Source organism: Aquarana catesbeiana, linkage group LG08 (assembly GCF_042186555.1).
Source record: "Aquarana catesbeiana isolate 2022-GZ linkage group LG08, ASM4218655v1, whole genome shotgun sequence".
Classification (NCBI taxonomy): domain Eukaryota; kingdom Metazoa; phylum Chordata; class Amphibia; order Anura; family Ranidae; genus Aquarana; species Aquarana catesbeiana.
Window position 1 is genome coordinate 257,456,434 of NC_133331.1, and position 22,240 is coordinate 257,478,673.

Consider the following 22,240-nt stretch of genomic DNA (forward strand, 5'->3'; position numbering starts at 1 on the left):
CAATCAATATACTCTTATTGCGATTTTTTTGACCAAAAATATGTAGAATATGTATCGGCCTAAACTGAGGAAAAAAAATGTTTTTTTATATATTTTTTGGGGATATTTATTATAGCAAAAAGTAAAAAATAATGCGTTTTTTTCAAAATTGTCGCTATTTTTTTGTTTATAGCACAAAAAAGAAAAACCGCAGAGGTGATTAAATACCCCCAAAAGAAAGCTCTCTTTTTTCTTTTGCGCAAACCAACGAATATACGCTTATTGCGATTTTTATTATCAAAAATATTTAGAATACATATCGGCCTAAACTGAGAAAAAAATTTGCTTTTTTTAAAAAAAAATTGGGGATATTTATTATAGCAAAAAGTACAAAATATTGTGTTTTTTTTTTTTTTTTTTCAAAATTGTCGCTCTTTTTTTGTTTATAGCGCAAAAAATAAAAACCGCAGAGATGATCAAATGCCACCAAAAGAAAGCTCTATTTGTGAGGAAAAAAGGACGTCAATTTTGTTTGGGTGCAATTGTCAGTTAAAGCGACGTAGTGCCGTATCGCAAAAAATGCTCTGGTCTTCCGGGGGCTGAAGTGGTTAACCGCTTCTGGACCGCCCACCACTTATATACTGCGGCAGGGCGGCCCGACCACGCAAAACCACATACCTGTAAAAAAAAAAAAAAAAAAAAAAAGCAAAAAGCACGTTATTTCTACTGAGCGCCGGAGACGACCGCGGTCTGTGATGAGACTGATCCTTGTGTTTATTTGTTCCAGGAATGTTCATGGGTAAACATGAAGGGATCAGTGTGTGGATATACATATAATGCTGTGTGTACACACATAGATACACTTACACAACTAGGCATTCCCTGGAGGCTACAATCAGCGGTGTTATATACACACTGGGGGCTCGAGGTGTCATTGGATCCTTGTATCTAAGTATACACTGACATAAACACTCACTGTTGTATATACACACACATTCACAAATAATTATATCTTCAAGGCCCCTGCCCCTCCTTCGCCGTTCCCTCGCTAATTTCCCTCTCTGTTCCGCTTCCCTTAACTGCACTACCTACAACACATCACCCTGCATCGCCCGGGGCGCCATTAGTAACTCTCGGAGTAGTATATACAATGCCAGGTTCTTACATAACATTCAAATAAACAAGCTGTCAGCATTACGTTACATAATCAGTCTGAAAAAGACAGGTACCCAGCTCCGGTTTGACAGGCAGGTGCAGAGAAAAAATTGGCACAAGCAGGAGAAACCAAATCACCGAGACTTAAAGTGAATTTTCCCTGTATCTTTAGGAAATTACTATTTTGAATTGTAGACTTTACAATAAAGTGGTTGTAGACCTCAGACACGAAATATGAACAAAGCATATCCTTATATAACGTGTACTTGTCTCAATTAAAAGCACCACGTGTCATTTATGTCTGCTACTTGGTTCCTCTGCTATCAGCATGATTCATTTCTGACAAGTTTTCCTGACACCAGAAGAAAAAAAGGTTGACAGGGGAGGGATCTCCACCACACAGCCTGTGATTGGCCGCCTCAGCTCTGTTCCCGTATGCTGCGTGAAGGGGGTGTGTCTCTTCCCTCCAATCAGCTCTCAGAGCTCTCCTCGCTGAGCTATGCAGAGTGTGACTTCAGCTCTCTGTCCGGTTTTTCTGACAGCTCGTACAAGCTTTAACCACTTCAGCCCAGGAAGATCTGGCTGCTCAATGACCAGAGCATTTTTTTGCATTACGGCACTGCGCCGCTTTAACTGACAAATTGACGTCCTTTTTTTTCCCCACAAATAGAGCTTTCTTTTGGTGGTATTTGATCATCTCTGCAGTTTTTATTTTTTGCGCTATAAACAAAAAAAAGAGCGACAATTTTGAAAAAAATGATATTAAACTATGAACAATCAGCGCAAAAATAATTAGAAAATGTAGGTTGCCAGCTGAACACTACAGGATTCACCAAACCTAAAAAAAATACATTGAATAATACAAAATTAGTGCAGCGCAATATCAAATTAAAAAGATAAAAGTCCTTGAGATATTAAGACAATGCCAATATTCTTTATTATTTATTTTATTTATTTATTATTTTACTTTATTATTGAATTTTGAAAAAACCCACAATATTTTGTACTTTTTGCTATAATAAATATCCCCAATTTTTTTTTTAAAAAAAGCTAATTTTATCTCAGTTTAGACCGATATGTATTCTTCTACATATTTTTGGTAATAAAAATCGCAATAAGCGTATATTGATTGGTTTGCGCAAAAGTTATAGCGTCTACAAAATAGGGGATAGACTTATGGCATTTTTATTATTATTATTTTTTTTACTAGTAATGGCGGTGATCTGCGATTTTTATCGTGACTGCGACATTATGGCGGACACATCGGACACTTTTGACACACTTTTGGGACGATTGACAATTATACAGCGATCAGTGCTATAAGAATGCACTGATTACTGTTTAAATGTCACTGGCAGGGAAGGGGTTAACACTAAGGGGCGATCAAGGGGTTAACTGTGTTCCCTGACTGTGTGTTCTAACTGTAGGGGGAGGGGACTGACTAGAGAGGATGACAGATCGTGGTTCCTAGCTATTAGGAACTCACGATCTGTCTCTCCTCACAGAACAGAACAGGGATTTGTGTGTTTACACACACACACACATGTCCCTGTTCTGCCTCTTGTGCCTGCGATCGCTCGTGGCCGGTGGTCATCGCAACCATCAGCCACGAGCATCGGCAACCCCCCCTCGTGCAGCGGGCGTGTGTGCGCGCCTGCTATCCCGCTTAAAGGAGCCGATGTATAGAATTTGTCACTTTTAACGGATGCAAAAGACTGCAGATAAACAGAAACAACTTATGTAGGAGGATTTGTTTAATCTCTGTTTATCACTCACCCAAGGCCAGTCACTTCACTGGGAATATGTAAGGGTTTACAACCTCTTTAAAGGGGTTGTAAAGTCAGAAGGTATTTTTAATCTTAATACATTAACCCAGCAGATCCAGCATTGTCCTCTCCTCTTGCACTGCTCTCCTAATTGCAGTTTCTGTTCCATGTGCTATCTTCCAACTTTATGTCACAGAGAACTACTGTCTCTCCCTGCTTCTTTCAGACAGTCATGAGGAACTTGGTTCCCCTAGGATTTCCGGTGGTCATCAGGGGAACAGCTGTCTGATTGGACGCTGGTGTCCCTCGTGACCTCTGGGGCCACCTTGGGTGAGGGCAGAGCCTATATAAGGCTTGGCTCCCTGATTTGGGCAAATATCCTTATATACTGTGTAAACAATGGTCTAAAGGGCTAGTGCTAGAATTATTGCTCTCGCTCTAATGATCACGACGTATGTAACCTGTGTGTATCTGGTAAAAAGGTCGATAAAGGATGCTGTAACTGAAAATCATAGGCTGTTCTCACTGATGTAGGAGCAATGTCAACAATGTCATGTATGCATCCTCTATAGCAGCCTTTTTCAACCAGCGTGCCTTCAAGTTTCTTCAGGGTGCTTTGGCAAAATGCCTAAAAATTGCCCAAAAATTGTATACAAGCCAGCGGGCGGATGAAGCCTGCCTTTTAGTTACACAAAGCCTCCAATTTTCATTGTGCAACTTTACAACCTTCCAGCCGCCTGCTTCCTAACAACCAATGACATAATTGGTTGACAAGGAGGACATCGGGGCACCTGAACAACATCTTTTGCCCCTCCCCTGCTCCTCTCCATCAGCACTGGGGTCACATTAGCTGAGTGAGGGATAGAAAATGAGGGAGAAGAGAAACACTGGAATACTAATCAGTGCCAGTGTGCAAAGGTGCATTTGCTTTGGAACAATAAATCACTTCTAAAGTTAGTTGTTTTGGAAAATGATTTGTTTAGGTTTTTTTAGATTTTAGAATGGGCAACCTCAAAACAGGAAGTGAGTGGAAATCTTAAACAGTTGTCACTGTTCTGGTGACATCTCAAAATGTTGGATTTCACATCACTTTCAGCATTAGTGATTGTGCACACCAGAACAAATAAAGAGCGTAATGCCGTGTACACGCGGCCGGACTTTTCGACCAAACTTCGTCTGTATGCTAGTCCGACGGACGAAAACCGACGCTAGGGCAGCTATTGGCTACTGGCTATGAACTTCCTTATTCTAGTCCGGTTGTACGTCATCACAGTCAAATCCGTCGGACTTTGGTGTGATTGTGTGTAGACAAGTCCAATTCGGCGGAAGTCCGCCCGAAAGTCCGTCGAAAAGTCCAACGTGATTCAGTCCGTCAAAAGTCCAGTTGTGTGTACACAGCATTAGTTTCCCTAATGGAGACACAGACACCCAAAAAAATTTTGCTTGATATTGTTATTTAACATGAACCTTTAGTTGTAGCCTTAGAAAAGGAAGTTTCACACTCCAGTTTGAAGTAGCTACATGTGTAATTGAGCCAAAATGAGTGCCAAACCAACATCTTAGGGGTCCAATTTTGTTTTCATTTCCTTAAGTGGCTTTATTAGTTTGTATGATTTTTTTTTTTTTTTTTATGTTTTTGATTGTTTGCTTTTTTTTTGTAGCATTAGCAATCGAAAAAAAATCCAACTTTATTTTGTTTATGAATAACATTGCCATACTTTGTTTAAAAAAACAACATTTTAATAATCGTTGATAACGATCATTAATCATTAACATGGAAAATTACAAAATAAAATTAGTACTTTATACCTATAGCAGTTGGTATTTTATATCTACAGCCTAAAATATATAGAGAATGTTATCATTTCTAGAACATTGTTAAAAGTAAGCAAGATCTCTCTCAGGTAACATGTGACATATATATTTTTATTGCCGTCTGTGTTATCCCGTTGAAGAGATTTCACCTCACTTCCTGTTCCAATGACCAAACAAGAAGTGACTTTTATCTCCTCAAGAAGAGTTTTGAAAACCAAAAATGTTCTTTTACTTTCTGTTTACCATTAGAGAAAGGTTTCCCATTTTCTTTCTTGACGGAAAAAAAAAAAGGAAGAAAAAAGTTTTGGTTGGTGTTTTAATGTTACCTGTGCAATGATATACCAAAAATCCAAAATATTTTTTTTTCTTCTCATTATCAGTTAAACTATCTTGGTCCTCCTTTCAACGATCCAGACTTCAACCCCCCTCGTGCCGGTGGTCCAGACGCCATCCCCAGTGCATCAGTGGACTCTCAGATGTGGCGCAACCTGAATGACAGCCTGCGTTTAGCAGAGAACCATCGGGCCTACAGTCTCCTTCTCTGTTACCTACGTTCCATTGACAGTGAAGTGGCTAGAACTGAACTTCGAAGGAGCCTGGGCCGCTTCTGCACCAGCCTGCAGGGTCTGGTTGTCAGCATTGCTGGTGTCATGTCTTCCTTGGGCTACCAGCCTCCACCTGAATTCTCCAATTCTTCTCCTCAGTTTGGGTTGGGGTTCGGGAGGGGCAATGACTTTCTGCGCAAGATGGAAGACTTCTGGCTGCTGAAAGAGCTCCAGATCTGGCTCTGGAGGTCAGCAAAGGACTTCAACAGATTAAAAAGGAAGGTACCTGCGGTGGTGTCCTTCCGAGTGGAATTTCGGGGCTACTGATGTGGTGGAGATAGAGAATGATAATGTAGGAACTTCTTATTTAAAACACTTCTAAAAAGAGCAAATACACTCCAAAAATGAATGCAAGAATATTTCTGGTGAATTCTGAACCTTGCGCTTAACTTCTTGACAATGGACTAAAACCTGGAAGAAACATCTAAACCAGATTAACAGTAATAGAGAGAAAGTTTACCAGATGTCTTCATTCCAGAATCGTTTTTTGCAATAATAATGTTAAGATACGAAAAGAACAAAACATGGTTACCAAATTGGAAGCAACTCCTATGATTTACCAAACATTTCTCACTGCCGGTGGGATGAACTTTTTTTTGGCTGTGCACAATTTTTTAGAGTATTTATGCTTAAAAAGAGCTTTATAAAGAGGTGAACAACCACTTTTTTCATAGAAGATGACACAACGTGTTTATTTTTTCAATTTTCTAAGGCCAAACCAGAGCCAGCCCCATTAGCAACATTCCAAAAGAAACAATTAAAAGATGTTTTTAATAAGAAAGTACTAGATATGTATCATTGACATTCATAATAATCTAGATACACATGTATTACCATGCACTGTTATGTTCAGACAAATGTAGAGGTCCATTTAAACCACTTATATGGACATTTAAATGATGATAAGCATCTACATAGAATAAACAGTTGCACCTAGTAATCTGATTTTAAAGAAGGTGCAGAGTGCCACTTATATAACAAGGAAAAATAGCCTTATATATGAAGCTGTTGACATATCCGTCGCAAATAATATTTTTGTAGCTGCCTCTAAGTGCCTTTATCTTTGTACATATATGTGTGTATAATGGGTGCCTTATTGTACATACTTGAATAATGTATTTTTAGTGCTCCTTTTGCTGCAAAACTCAGACAGCCAGATTCAAAGGACCAAACAAAAATCCATAAAATGTAATCTGTTTTGTAGAAAACTACTTCTGCACTGACATTCACAATATTTAAAGGGGATTATTGGGTTATTGGGAACAAAGAAGACCATCTAGGTCATCTTTTGTGTAGCAGATCTGCTTAAAAATACAGGTAAAAAATGTTATTCAAAAGTCCAAAGAATTCCTTAGTCCCTCTATGTCTATGCTGTTGTGCTACTTCGAAGGGTTGGAAGCATCTAGTGATGCCAACTGCTTTTAACGTTCAGCCTGTAGCACTCGCATGTAAGGATACATTGGCTCTGATCCAGCCAATTATCTGATATATCTGTTATTTGCTTGTTGGCACACAAACACTAATGCTCAGTAAACATGATAGTGGACATCAATTGGATTCTATGTACAAGCCCACAGTTATGGTACTGCTTAAAAAGGGTAAGGGCCCTCACCTCACTGATTTGTATTGCCCTATATCACTATTGACAGAAGATGTATAGATTATAGCTAAAGTATTAGGTATGAGATTGGCTCAGGTATAACATATGAATATCCACTCTAACCAGATGGGGGTTCATGCAAACACCCTTAACACCCTTAACATACAGTACGTAGGGTGTTCTTACAAAGTTAGAAATGTCCTCTCCTTTTACTTTTCCAACAGTGCTTTACTCCAGTGCGAGGAACTTTTAATATTGGGGGGGGGGGGCAGTGGCAGCTAAAGAAGATCTTCAGTCCCCTTTACCTTTGGCCCCACTCCTCCACCAGCTTCTCCATTTTTGTTGGTCTGGTGCCTGTGCAGATATGGCAAAGGGCTCTGCCCAGTCTTCGGGTCCCAGAAGAGCCCTGCAGCACATCTGCGCAGGTGCAGGGGGATTCTGCGCATGCGCCGACATGCTGAAGTTTGGGACTTTCATACCTGCACTGTGCATGTGCAGATGTGCTCCAGGGCTTCAGATGGGGGCAAAAGTCATTCTTGCCTTGGCTGCTAGGCTGCAATAATGGTCAAATATGAGAGAAGGAGGGGGAGAAGGCAGGGGAAATTTTTTTTTTTTTTTAGGGTGAAGGTCTAATCTAAATTTACAAATCCCAGTGCATAACCTGGGCAACAGAGCCCTACTTGTACTGGGCATTGCCAAAGCTTTTGTCAGTGTTGAATGGGACATGCTAGATACATCTGGGTCTACATTTGGTTAACCTGTCATTGCCAAATGGGTCCACTTACTATATGCAAAACCAAAGCTAGGATACGGGTCAATGATGTGTTACCTTCCCCCTTCCTTCTACATACAATAATGTTGGGATCCTTCCAGAGCCTGGAGCAGATGTGAATGGCGTCGGTATTCAAAATGTCGTATGCCTGTGTCTTCTGCCATACTGGTTCCTTTCTCTAACTCTCTACATCTCTCCTGAGTCCTATAGTGACTCAGCGGGTCAGAGGAAAGAATAAGCTCATGATATTGGACAAAGGCATCCAACACTCATGGAATTGTTAAATGCCAAATAAGCTTTCCAAGGCTGCAGTGCTGGAACACAGGATAAGTAGGAGAAACAGGCCACCAAAAAAGTGATTATAAGCTGTCTTCTCTTGCAGAGAGGTTCAACTTTTAAAGCTCTAGTGACCTAGCAGGATCTCTTTACCAAAGGAACAAAGGGCAAAATTTACTGAAATGTAAATTTCATTCTAAAGTAAAAAGGGAATTTTGGTTGAAACCGTCTTCGTAAATCACAGGCAAGATAGCCATACTTACATAGTTACATAGTAGGTGAGGTTAAAAAAAGACACATCAAGTTCAACCTATGTGTGTGATTATATTATACTTAGGTTTCTTTGTTTTGAAACCCCAAGGTGGAGTTCTGCCTTTTACAGGAGGGTATAGTTATCCTAGTCTATCCTAGCCAAGCTGACAGGTTTTCAGAAAATCAGCACTGTAAATCAGCCAATACCATCAGGCCACAGGATATAGCAAAGAGCAGTAAGCCTGTGGAAACAGCAATTGTGGATCACAGGACAGGAATTTACATGTAGTTACACAGTGAATCTATTTGAAGAAAGACACAAGTCTATCCAGTTCAACCAACAGAGCTAAAAAAAGAACAACACAAATATAGAACCTCCATATACACTATCCAATACCCACAGTTGACCCAGAGGAAGGCAATAAACCCCAATAAAGCATGATCCAATTTGCTCCAGTAGAGGAAAAAAAAATCCTTCCTGATCCCCCAGTAGGCAATCAGATATTCCCTGGATCAACGGTGCCTATAAATATTAGTATCTAGTTATATTATGTGCATTTACGAAAGACTCCAGGCCTTTCTTAAAACAATCAATTCTTTCATTCAAATTTAATTTGCAGTTACCCATCCTAATTTTTTACCTTTTAAATTCCAGTTATCAATTTTTTATCAAATAGATCACTGCTTTGTATTTTGCAGGACACTTTGTTGAAAATTAATAAGCTAATATCTGGCTGTTGAGTTACCTACTTTGGTCATTATTTAATAACACAACAAGAGCAAAATGCAGAAGTTTGCTGATATCTGAAGCAAGAAATCAGAATTTAGCAATTTAATGCAGGAAGACCTAAACATTATATCCTGATTGTTTTGCTGTGCATTAATGCTTCTTCCACTTTGTTCCTGGCCTTAATATTTAAAGGCCCACATTCCTAAACAAGCTTTAAAGGATGGACCATCCTGAGTTGTCGCTTTTTACTGTTTGCCCACAAGAGACAGAACTTTTTCATGCCATGGTGATACGTCATTTGACTAGATGTTGCCAACCATGATTCTGCCAAGCTTATCTCCAAACATGTCTACCAAGCAGATCTGCAATCATGTCTACCAAGCTTATCTCCAATCATGTCCTGATAGCATCAACAATGAAAAATGCTTGTTTTTTTTTAAAGCTTGGCAATCTAGCATCAACAATGAAAAACACTTGTTTTTTTTAAAGCTTGACCATCCAAATATTGGCTGGATAATGGTCCATCCCTTTAAAGCATAACTTCACCTTATTTGCAAATTAAATATAGTAAGGCTAGGCAGAAAAATAATCAACTTTGTGAACAGTAATAGACACGTAAAGTAAATCTTTCTTGAGAATAATATGGAAGTTGCTTGGCAGACCCCCTGGAAACATGTTTTTTCCTGCCTGCTATGTTGGCAGTCTCCAGTAACCCCCTCCCCCCAGGAGCACCCCCTAGCCCCCATGTCATGTTTTAAAGGTATTGTTATACATTCTTTGCAGCAGTACTGTGAACTCAGTTCAATATGATGATACAGCCCCATAATAGCCTGGGCTAACAGGAAGTTCGCTGAATAATGGCATGGGCAGAGGATAGTGCTGGGGTGAGTGCATTTGTTTTTATAGAGAAGGGGTGGGGGAGGATCCATTTTTAAATAAAATGGCAAGAGCAGTGGTTCTCAACTCCTATCCTCAGGACCTACTAACAGGTCAGATTTTAAGTATTACCATGGTGTCACGCGGGCCACGTACCTGAGGTGAGACCAAAGTAGTGGGGAGGCCTCCCTTGCTCCTCGGGTCCTTAAAGCCTCTGGAGATGGAGACAGAGACTTGGTGGACACCGAGTGGCACGGGTGACAGGGGTGTGGAGCACTGTGCAAGCCTTAGTCCGAGATCCAAGCCAATGTCAAGTACAGTTTGGCAACTAAGTATAAAACGGTTAATCAGAAGAAAAATGGTTGAGATCCAAGCCGGGGTCGGTTCCAATCTGGCAGCTGAGTACAAAAGGGACAAAGAAGTAGAATGGTCAAGGTACGAATCTGAGATCAATGGCAAGAGGCAATCAAGAGTAGTCCAATAGGTTTCCAGGTCACAACAAGTTCAGACAGATGCACACACTAGTACAGGAACAAGAGGGGACTGAAGATAATTTAGCAATTTGGCAGTGTCTGGGCTGGGCTTATATAGGGAAGTTTGAGGTTACTTCCCGTGCGCCTCCTGGGCATTTTTCCCGCCTTTTTTCCATCAGGTTGAGGTCACTTCCTGTGCACCTCCTGGGCATTTTTCTGCCTTTTTCGATCAGGTCTTCTGCATAGGTGCGGGTTGGCACACTGAGGCATCTTTGGCGCATGCTCAGTTGGCACGGATTTCCTCTTGGTGCATGCATAGTAAGCCCTGGACTCTTATACATGGGGAGATGCAGACTAGAATACTGCAATCACTGAGCAGCAAATTATATCGCCTGTGATGTATTTCAGTCATCTTGCAAACCTTGCCTGTTAGTGGGACCCGAGGACAGAAGTTGAGAACTATTGGGTTAGAGGGTCTGCAAAACAGCCAGGCAGCTGGAATTTTCATGGACATTCAAAGCCTTCATGTTTTCCTCATGAATAGTTACAGGGTACCCAAATGAAGAGTTCAGATTGTTCTTGCTGCCATAGAGGAACTGATAAATCTTATATTTATGAAATAATGTGAATTTTACTTTAACTAGCTATAGACAAACCCTCTGCCAAAAAAACACCAAAACCTCAAGATGACTTCTTGGGTATACTGGATACTTCAAGAGTCATAACAGAATGGGACACATAATGGATACTTTATACAAAGTTGATGACTTTATTGCCATGCCTTGCTTTGTCTAATAAGTTTATAAAGTGGAGCTGTATTTGAAGACCTATTCTAAATATAGGTTTGATTGTCTATATAATTCAATTGTCTCATTACCTTTTTATCTGTTTCTTTGCTTATGTGTGTGTTTGGCACCCCTCTCCCTTTGTACATAATTATTTATTGCTGTTTGAAATGTTATTTATTTTATCATTGTATTTATTTTGGTGCCTCTAGGGGTACTGGACGTACAGGTATTCTTTTGACTGCTTAAAATACGCCTTTACCTGTGGAATATGTAAACCTATGGACTTTCAAGTTTTATTAAAGGGTCAATGCTTCTATTTCATGTATGGAGGTGGTTTTCAGATTTGGTTGTTTCCAGTATTACCTTATTTTCTAGGGTCCCACTCTCTTCGTATACCCACTGTTCCTGCTGTAGTAGAACAGGTTCAGAGGCGGGCTGGTGTAGAAGTAAGTCACAACCGAGGTTGGGTTTTAAGAGTTTTATTAAAGAACTTTGTTCACAGGTACTATTTTAAAGAACTTAGTTAACAGGTACAAATCCAATGCGTTTCAAGGAAATGCCTCCCCCTTCATCAGGGTTGTATAGATTGTTGTGGTCAGTGTGGTATGGAACCAGAGATCAACTTTGGATGAGAGCCTTTTTGGTGCTGTCAGATTGGTTTTGACTTATGAGCGTGCCTCTAAACCTGTTCATGATCATCTCCCAGAGCATCTCTCAGTCTCTATTACAGAGGCAGCAGCCAGAGACTGCAAACATCAACATCATACCCCCATCAGCTACTGAACTCTTTGAAGGACAAATTTTCTCTGTCCTCCTAGATACGATATTCACCCAAACACAGATCCAGCGCGGTTACACACACATATTGGATGCTGTAGCAGAAGTCCACACTCCCTTGGCTGCATTATCTTTAGCATCAAATAAATGATTAACCCAACAGAGAAAACTCATCAGTATAATCCTCATCCATGAAAATCAGGTTTGTCGCTGAAATAAGATCCTCCATTCCTTTGCCCACCTTCCTCCCTATAATCCATTAAGCAGCAGATCGAAAGAAAGTTTACTGTGGTGAGATAATATGCTTTTTCCCCATCCCTTGAAGGTTGCAAATGTCTCGAAATGCCTTGCTCTTTGGTAATGTGAATTCTGCTGAAAGAGAGAATCCACCAATTTAAAATATGCTCATCCACTCAGTGGAGATCACATGACCAAATGCCATGGCATTTTATTACCTGACTGTGGGATCCCATTGCAGTGGTTTCTCCAGCCAAAATAGAAGTTATGTACTTTCTTCTACTGTTTATTCTTTTAACGGAGTGAAGTAGGCAGGAGAACATGGGACCTTACAAAACAAAATATCTTCTTTATATATTAATTTTGGGCTGACCCTTTAATAAGAAAGTTTGATAAGGAGGTGTAGAATGCACAGACCCATAGCAACCAATCAGACTTCAGTTTGTTAGCATCAGGGCAGGTAAACATACATTTTGACTGGTTATTACTGATTATTGTATTTTCCACAAAGTTCTTTCTCTAATCAATGAAACCTATTTAGTATGGCAAAGAGTTATATGTAAAGCCAAATCACTCATCACCCAATCAACAATCATATATGGTTAGTGGGATCAAATGAGCTTAGAGAATGTCAGAATCTGATTGGTTGCTATAAATGACTGCTCACCGTATTATTGTGCATTGTTATTCAGGAAAGTTCCTCTACCTATAGGTAGGCATGTATGTATATATCTAGACAGTGTTTTTTCCCCCTGGGCCCTTGTTATGCTGGCACCTGTTCTTGAAATGTGTATGTCACATGACAATATACTGTTCATTGTAGAGGTAAGTCTCAGTGTGTATATACACCACAAAAATAAATTAACGTTTCAGAATGTATTAAATATTGTACCCATTCCTGTCCTAGATGTATGGATTCGGGCACGTCATGTGTCTCAGTCTGTGTTTTAATAAATCCATTATTCTTAAACTCTGTGTTTAATCGTGAAGTGTCTGTTTTTGGCATGTGAAATGTACACCTGACCCACTTAGACACAGAATTATGTAAGTGCTGGCTTAGCGTTTTTCTGTTTGCCAATATCCAAACTTTCCATAAGTGGCAACATAAACCACATCATAGACTATTCTACAATCCTGTGTCCCTAAATGGACTCCCAAGGAAAATATTTTACAGTTCCTAGATTTACACAGCACAGACAGGTAGATGGCACCTCTTAAAGTTCATGCAATCACCCCACCTTGGTGACTGGACAGTGAAAGAAGAAGAGGTTGAGGTTGTTGAGGTTATCCTTTTGCTCACTCTACTGTCTCCTCCTATCAGTATTATCAGTATGTCCCTTGGTAACACATTTGCATGCAACATACCTGATTGGTTCCCAGTCCTGCACCTCCCTCCCCTAGTGCTGGATGAAGGCATTGTTATAGCAGGTCAAAATTAAGTATATTTAAAACATAATTTCACCTTAAAAAGAAAATTCTTTTTTTTTTTTTTTTGGGGGGGGATAGGTGCCTATCTCTGGCAGGTACACCTGCTCCCACTTCGGCTAGAATCTCGTAGATCAGAGGTCTCCAAACTTTCTAAACAAAGAGCCAGTTCACCGTCCTTCAGATTTTAGGGTGCCAAGATGTGCCCAGTAGGAGTAGAAAATGCCCCAGCATAACTGGGAGGAAACAGTGGTCAATAGGAGGAGAAATAGTGCCCCATCATTAGTATCAGTAAGAGAAATAGTGTCCCATTGGGTGTCAGTGGAAGGATTAGTGGTCCATCGCTGGGTGTCAGTAGGAGGAATAGTGCCTCATTTTTGGGCTCAGTGAAAGGAGTAGTGCCTCATCCTTGGTTTCACTGGAAGGAATAGTACACCAAGGGCTGGAAAAATGCATGCAAAGTACCGCAGTTTGGAGACCACTGTCCTAGATTATCCCAACAGAAATCCACCCCCCCTCACCTTTAACATGTCCCAGGAGGCTACGGGACCATTCACAGAGCACAGCGTGGCTCGCACATGCACAGTGTGGCTATGAAGGAGTGAGACAGATCTGGATCCCTGGACCGGTAAGTGTCTCTTTATTAAAGGTCAGCAGCTACAGTACATACATTAAGATACATTATTTTTTTTACATTAATTTTAACTCTGCCTGGTGTATAGTTAGAATTGGAGGGAATCCAAGGCTTATACAAGTACAGAGAGTCATAAGGCGACTAAAGATTTTGTAGATGTATTCTTTGGGTTGAGTTTGGGTTAGGATAGTTTGTCTTTATGAGGATGATGCAAGGCTTGGTGTACCTCCGATGTCAGGTAGAAGACAATTTTACAGAAAGTGTTAGGTGCAAAATGAGTACTGGAGGTGTGGTTGAAAAGGGGTAATCAGAAAAGAAGATAGTTCTAGAGAGGGGGGCAACATAAAAAGATTTACTTACAAGTAATGACTAGGAAGTCTGTAAGAAGCCCAGCAGCACAAAAAAAGCCCCAGAGGTTTAATAAATGATGACTTGAAAAGGAAGAAAATTCCACATGGTGGGAACAGCATGACAGAGGTCCAGAAGGTGTGACTGAGAGGACTGTAAGAAGAGTTACAAAGGTAAACAGTAACACCTGAGTAGGAAAATGGTGACCAGAGACGGAAAGTTTTTCATGAGGGAGTAACTATGGAAAAGTCCAAGAGGTGTGACCACCTAAGCACCAGGGCAAGCATAATTTATGACTCTAGATGGTTTCCTGCATTTAATCTGATGGCTCAAAATATCTGTAAAAACAAGAAGGGTAGTTTTTAGACAGTGGAAACCAGGTTTCCTTTATAAAGCTGAAGATTCTGAACCATTTCTTGATTCCATGAGGTCATTCTCTCTGACATCTGGATCCACTAAGAAACTTTTCTCATCTGTCACGCTGTTCAGCCTTGTGTATGTGATGGACAACAAAGCTTCCAACCTACATTGTACAAACATTTAGTCACAGGCTTTCTTTGAGCTAAGAATTTGCATTTTCCTCATTAACCTTGGACCCAGGCAGGCTGGTCTTTAATTTAGACCATCCAGGCCTGCAGGACGAGTCCTGATTGTGTGCAAATTCCTAGAACATCCCATGTATACAAGTGCACAGTTGAGATATAAACATATTAGCCACTCTGGAATGAGACAATTAAAGAGACTGAGAACTCTCCATAAAATTTTCATTTATCAGAGACACTGGTAAATTGAATGAACCACTTGAACACAACGATGCACCTGGGCCTTGGTGACCCAGGCCAATCACAAGAAGAAGCAAACAGCAACAAAAAAAAAGCAGTTGACAGTCTGGGCTCTGACTATATTACACATTATGGCTCCATGAATACAGGGTGTTCAAAACGCGTCTGCTAAAGGCATATTACTTTTTTTTTTCAGATTTGATTAGGGGGATTTAATAAAGGCAAGCCTTTCCATTTCAAGGATCAGCATAGAAAGTACATTGTGAAACAAACAGCTTTTGTTTCTTCTACGGATATAGGTAGGCATCAGCAACCAAATTTGCTAAAATACTTGCAATGTATATACAGTAGTTAACCTAGAGGGGATTGTGTCTTTTTTTTCAACAAATCTAGAGTACACATTATTTGACCCCTCCGACATTGGGGGTTATCAAAATCAGAGAAAACACCAATTTCAGCATTTCCCGAAACTCTTAAAAATTGTCAATTCTTCCTCCATCTGTCACTACTGGCCAGTAAGCAGAGTCCTATATGTGCTTGTCTTAAGCTAGCCATACACTATTATATTTTTGAACATTCGTATGAAATTTCTCAGTATATTTGGTGCCTTGACTAATGGTGTGTGAAAGTACTTGAAAATTTCCTGAATGAAAACCAAATATACTGTTAGAAAATTGTTCGTTTGAGATTAATTTTCCATCATTTTCTTGTCATTACAGTCAAAAACGAACATGGATCAGACCCCACTAACCATTAGAAAATCTAATAAACGTTCCTAAAACAAAAATTTTCTAAACAAAATGTTACTATTGTATGGCCAGCTTTAGTTAGTGTCATACTAACAAGATTAAACACAAGATAAGTCAAAGCTTGGGACAGATAGGCTGTGGGAGACAGCTTTCTAACTCAATGGAAGCACACCTGAAACAAACTACTAGAAGGTTTTTACTACTATGTTTTTACTTCAGCATCTTGTCTGTGAACAATGCTTGGGGTAAAAGTGCCAGTATTAGCTCTCTGTCTGCTGAAAGGGCTTGGAGGGCAGGAGGCACTGTTTGGTGGAAGCACCCAGTCGGGGGGCCAGCAAAGTCCATCACAACTAAACTGTACACATTTTCAACCTGCCTACACGGGTGTTCTGGTAGACAATAGACTTAATAATGGCATGCAATTCCGAGCTGCGGCTTCTAAAGCTGGAAAACTCCTTTCATGTATTAAAAGAGGTATGAACAGCAGAGAGAGAGAGCATCATTTTGCCCCTGTTTAAAACATTATTAGGACCTCACCTGGAATATGCAGTTTGGTTTTTGACACCAGTTCAAAAAGAGAAGTGCTCAAAATAAACAATGATAAAACTAAAGATAAAACCAATATCACCAATTGGGCGAGCAGAGGCAGACGCGGACTGGAAGTGGCGTCAATGCGGAAGTGAAGCCCGAGAATTTTGTATTGAGGCACAATTGAAAGTTTTAAAGTGTAAGTGCATTGGATTTTAAATAAACTTTTAATTTAACCATAATACTGCACAATAAGAGGCTATTTGATATCTCCCCATATATGAGCGTGGCATGCGGGCAGCATGAAACTGATGTATTCTTAAAGGCACAATCCTCCCAAGTATTGTATCCAGGAGCAGGTATTAACGGAGAGCCCCCTAGCGGTACAGAGGAGGAGGAGGAGACGATTACTACCCCAATCTGGGAGGACAATCATATATATGCTGTATGACACCTATTCGGAGGAGAGAGTTCTGAGAGCACAGAGCACCAGGAAGGCACATAATGTCTGAAAGTTTCTGGCCTCATTTGGAGACACAAAATGTGGATTAATTCACTGCACTTGTTTTCCACTATTAGTATATATGTATAATTTGATAGAATCACAGGAATTACTTATTTATTACTGGACTACATATTAAGGTTTTGCACCATTAAGTTGGACACGAGTATGTTGTTTTTTGTTCATTGCATTTATTTATTTCATTGCATATATTCGAGTATTGGTGATGTAAGTTTTTATTGTTTGTTTTGAGCACTTAATTTGAGCAATGCAGCGCCTATCATATTGTCACTTTATCTAAACATAGTGTGGGAACACACATTGATGCTAGCAGCAGCTCCAATATAGTACACCATAAATCTCTAATAACATACTTCAGAGCTCCACACGTAATCTATAATGTAGTGCAGAAGTAACATTCTCACTGATTTTCAGTTCACAAAAAGGATATCGGGGAACTGGAGAAAGTGCAGAGAAGGGCAACCAAACTGATAAGAGCTATGAGGAAAGATTAATGGAACTAATGTACAGTATTCTCTCTTGAGAAAAGGAGATTAAGGGGGAATATGATCAACATGTATAAATACAGTATCACAAAAGTGAGTACACCCCTCACATTTTTGTAAATATTTTATTATATCTTTTCATGCGACAACACTGAAGAAATGACACTTTGCTACAATGTAAAGTAGTGAGTGTACAGCTTGTATAACAGTAAATTTGCTGTCCCCTCAAAATAACTCAACACACAGCCATTAATGTCTAAATCGCTAGCAACAAAAGTGAGTACACCCCTAAGTGAAAATGTCCAAATTGTGCCCAATTAGCCATTTTCCCTCCCTGGTGTCATGTGACTCATTAGTGTTACAAGGTCTCAGGTGTAAATGGGGAGCAGGTGTGTTAAATTTGGCGTTATCGCTCTCACTCTCTCATACTGGTCACTGGAAGTTTAACACGGCACCTCATGGTAAAGAACTCTCTGAGGATCTGAAAAAAAGAATTGTTGCTCTACATAAAGACGGCCTAGACTATAAGAAGATTTCAAGAAAAACAAAAATGGAAAGTGCGCGCCTTCCATTTCTGTTTTTCTTGTAGTTTCTTTCAGATTACCCCATCTGAGGAAGGCAGCATCCACCCAGTTTTGGATACCATTATATACCTTTCACACCACCATTTTATATGAAGATTTCCAAGACCCTAAAACTGAGCTGTAGCACAGTGGCCAAGACCATACAGCAGTTTAACAGGACAGGTTCCACTCAAGACAAGCCTCGCCAAGGTCGACCAAAGAAGTTGAGTGCACATGCTCATCATCATATCCAGAGGTTGTCTTTGGGAAATAGACGTGTGAGTGCTGCCAGCATTGCTGCAGAGGTTGAAGGGGTCAGCCTGACAGTGGTCAGACCATACGCCGCACACTGCATCAAATTGGTCTGCATGGCTGTCGTCCCAGAAGGAAGCCTCTTCTAAAGATGATGCACAAGAAAGCCCGCAAACAGTTTGCTGAAGGCAAGCAGACTAAGGACATGGATTACTGAAAACATGTCCTGTGGTCTGATGAGACCAAGATAAACTTATTTGATTAAGATGGTGTCAAGCATGTGTGGCGGCAACAAGGTGAGGAGTACAAAGACAAGTGTGTCTTGCCTACAGTCAAGCATGGTGGTGGGAGTGTCATGCTCCCTGGTGTTGCCGGCACTGGGGAGCTACAGTTCATTGAGGGAACCATGAATGCCAACATGTACTGTGACATACTGAAGCAGAGCATGATCCTCTCTCTTTGGAGACTGGGCTGCAGGGCAGTATTCCAACATGATAAAGACCCCAAACACACCTCCAAGATGACCACTGCCTTGCTAAAGAAGCTGAAGGTCTCCAAGCATGTCTCCAGACCTAAACCCTATTGAGTATCTGTGGGGCATCCTCAAACGGAAGGTGGAGAAGTGCAAGGTCTCTAACATCCACCAGCTCCATGATGTCTTCATGGAGGAGTGGAAGAGGACTCCAGTGGCAACCTGTGAAGCTCTGGTGAACTCCATACCCAAGAGGGTTAAGGCAGTGCTGGAAAATAATGGTGGCCACACAAAATATTGACACTTTGGGCCCAATTTGGACATTTTCACTTAGGGGTGTACTCACTTTTGTTGCCAGCGGTTTAGACATGAATGGCTGTGTGTTGAGTTATTTTGAGGGGACAGCAAATTTACACTGATATACAAGCTGTACACGCAATACTTTACATTGTAGCAAAGTGTCATTTTTTCAGTGTTGTCACATGAAAAGATATAATAAAATATTTACAAAAATGTGAGGGGTGTACTCAATTTTGTGAGATACTGTACATAAGGGGTCCATATAGTGAACTTAGTGTAAAGTTTTTCACTTTAAGGTCATCACAAAGGACAAGGGGGCACACTTTACATCTGAAAAAGAAAAGACATTTAACCTCCACATATGGAAAGGCTTCTTCTCATTAAAATGTGGAGTAGGCATCCTCAAGAACTAGTTCTGGCCAGCTCAGTAGCTTGTTGTATTCATAAATGGACAGAACGCAACTGGATATTAACATTTATAGGTAACGATCCAGGGAAATTTGGGGGATCAGGAAGGAATGAATTTTTTCTACTCCTGAAGAAAATCTGACCACACCTTATAAGGGTTTTTGCCTTCCTCTGGATCCACTGTGGGTATAGGATTGTTTATATGGAGTTTTTTTTTTTTTTTTGGACCTGCGTCCTTTTTCAACCTGACTATGTAACTATGTCAGGGAAACTCAGGCCCCTATAATAAAACTAACAACATCAGAGAGGCGCACAGAAAAACGCTTTTTTAGTTATGCTTTAATAGTTGGGTATCTATCTTCTCTTCGGTAGGCCTTTTAAAAGTTTAAACTGAAGCATTCCTTTACTTTAAACTGTTGTGCCTTGCACACAGCAGCCAGTAACAGAGCATGCCATCTGCAGCAAATCAATGCTTGTCTTCACAAGCTCCTATTAAGTGGAGCAGCCAACCGCAAGAGATAAATGCCAGGATGGAAATTGCAGCCACTCAGCAAGTAGTCTCTTTCCTTTCCCAGTTGCCAGGTAGGACAATTACTAGATTAGGCTGTACATATGGCTCTTACTGTCTGTCACCAAGCCTAAACTCCGTTTTGACTCATGACCAAGCCTGAGCCGAAATACTCTGCTGATTGTTCCATGTACCATAATCTGATGGAACGCAAATTAAGGAATTCATTTCATACATTTTCTTTCCCTCTTTGTTATTGCTGGAATGTGCGGTTTCTCACTTGGCAACAGACCAAATAGTAAATCGTGAAAATATATGCACACGGTGCAATCAAGTGGAGATGTCAGTTCGGGTAAGGGATCAGAATGGTATGACTTCCTCTAATGAAGTCAGGCAGAAAATTGGCTAGAGAGCCTTTTATCCTTCTATATCGATATACTAAGGGAAACCAACAGAGAAAAACAAAATTACAGAAATATCGACAACCTAACAATTCTGTGACGTTACCTAGTTACATAGTAGGTGAGGTGGAAAAAAGACACAAGTCCATCAAGTCCAACCTATGTGTGTGATTATATGTCAGTATTACATTGTATATCCCTGTATGTTGCGGTCATTCAGGTGCTTATCTAATAGTTTTTTTAAATCATCGATGCTCCCGGCTGAGACCACCGCCTGTGGAAGAGAATTCCACATCCTTGCCGCTCTTACAGTAAAGAACCCTCTACGAAGTTTATGGTTAAACCTCTTTTCTTCTAATTTTAATGAGTGGCCATGTGTCTTATTAAACACCAGAAAAGTTTTATCCCTATTGTGGGGTCACCAATTTGTAAATTGAAAGCATATCCCCTCTCAAGCGTCTCTTCTAAAGAGAGAATAAGTTCAGTGCTCGTACCCTTTCTTCATAACTAATATCTAATAACTAATAAAATAATTTCCAGTACATCCTTCCTGAGGACTGGTGCCCAGAACTGGACAGAATACTCCAGGTGCGGCCGGACCAGAGTCTTGTAGAGGAGAATTATTGTTTTATCTCTGGAGTTGATCCCCTTTTTAATGCATGCCAACATTCTGTTTGCTTTGTTAGCAGCAGCTTGACATTGCCATTACTGAGCCTATCATCTACTAGGACCCCCAGGTCCTTTTCCATCGTAGATTCCTCCAGAGGTTCTCCCCCCAGTGTATAGATTGCATTCATATTTTTGCCACCCAAATGCATTATTTTACATTTTTCTATCTTAAACCTCATTTGCCATGTAGTTGCCCACCCCATTAATTTGTTCAGATCTTTTTGCAAGGTTTCCACATCCTGCGGAGAAGTTATTGCCCTGCTTAGCTTAGTATCGTCCGCAAATGCAGGGATTGAACTGTTTATCCCATCCTCCAGGTCGTTTATGAACAAATTAAATAGGATTGGTCCCAGCACAGAACCCTGGGGGACCCCACTACCCACCCCTGACCATTCCGAGTATTCCCCATTTATCACCACCCTCTGAACTCACCCTTGCAGCCAGTTTTCAATCTGGTACTCACCCTATGGTCCATGCCAACGGACCTTATTTTGTACAGTAAATGTTTATGGGGAACTGTGTCAAATGCTTTTGAAAAATCCAGATTCACCACGTCTACGGGCCTTCCTTTATCTAGATGGCAACTCACCTCCTCATAGAAGGTAATAGATTGGTTTGGCAAAAATGATTCTTCATGAATCCATGCTGATTACTGCTAATGATACTGTTACTCCAAGCAAGAAAAAAAAAACAGTTATATAATTAATGGCCTGCCTGTAAAATCTAATTTTCTATGGCCAATCCTAGTGTCTCCCCTGCTATACAGCCTTTAGAAAATGCCAACATTTTCCAATGCCCAGTGGAGCTCACCTTCTCTCACTTGAACAGCCACTTAAGCTTGCCATATACTAGTAAAATTTTGTTTGATGTTTTTCATTTTTAGAATGTTAATTTCTCATTCGGTGATGAGAAAATTAAAAGGAGTAGGATAGAAATTTTTTTAATTGATTTTTTAACAGTGTACAGGGGGTCCCCTAGTTACAAACATCCGACTTACAAACGACTCCTACTTACAAACGGAGGGAGACAACAGGAAGTGAGAGGAATCTACCCATAGGAAGGGAAATTCACTCCTGTAAGAGCTATTATGGG

The 22,240-nt window shown here is 40.4% G+C and overlaps 1 protein-coding gene across 1 annotated transcript in view; it reads left to right on the forward strand.

Annotated features, from left to right (window-relative positions):
• Positions 1-13,076, forward strand: part of CLCF1 (cardiotrophin like cytokine factor 1) — an 82,480-nt gene extending 69,404 nt beyond the window's left edge. The window contains exon 3 of the mRNA XM_073597079.1: positions 5,096-13,076. Within this exon, the coding sequence (XP_073453180.1) occupies positions 5,096-5,587 (492 nt within the window). The 3' untranslated portion in view covers positions 5,588-13,076. The remainder of the gene's footprint in view (positions 1-5,095) is intronic.
• The last annotated feature ends 9,164 nt before the right edge of the window (positions 13,077-22,240 follow it).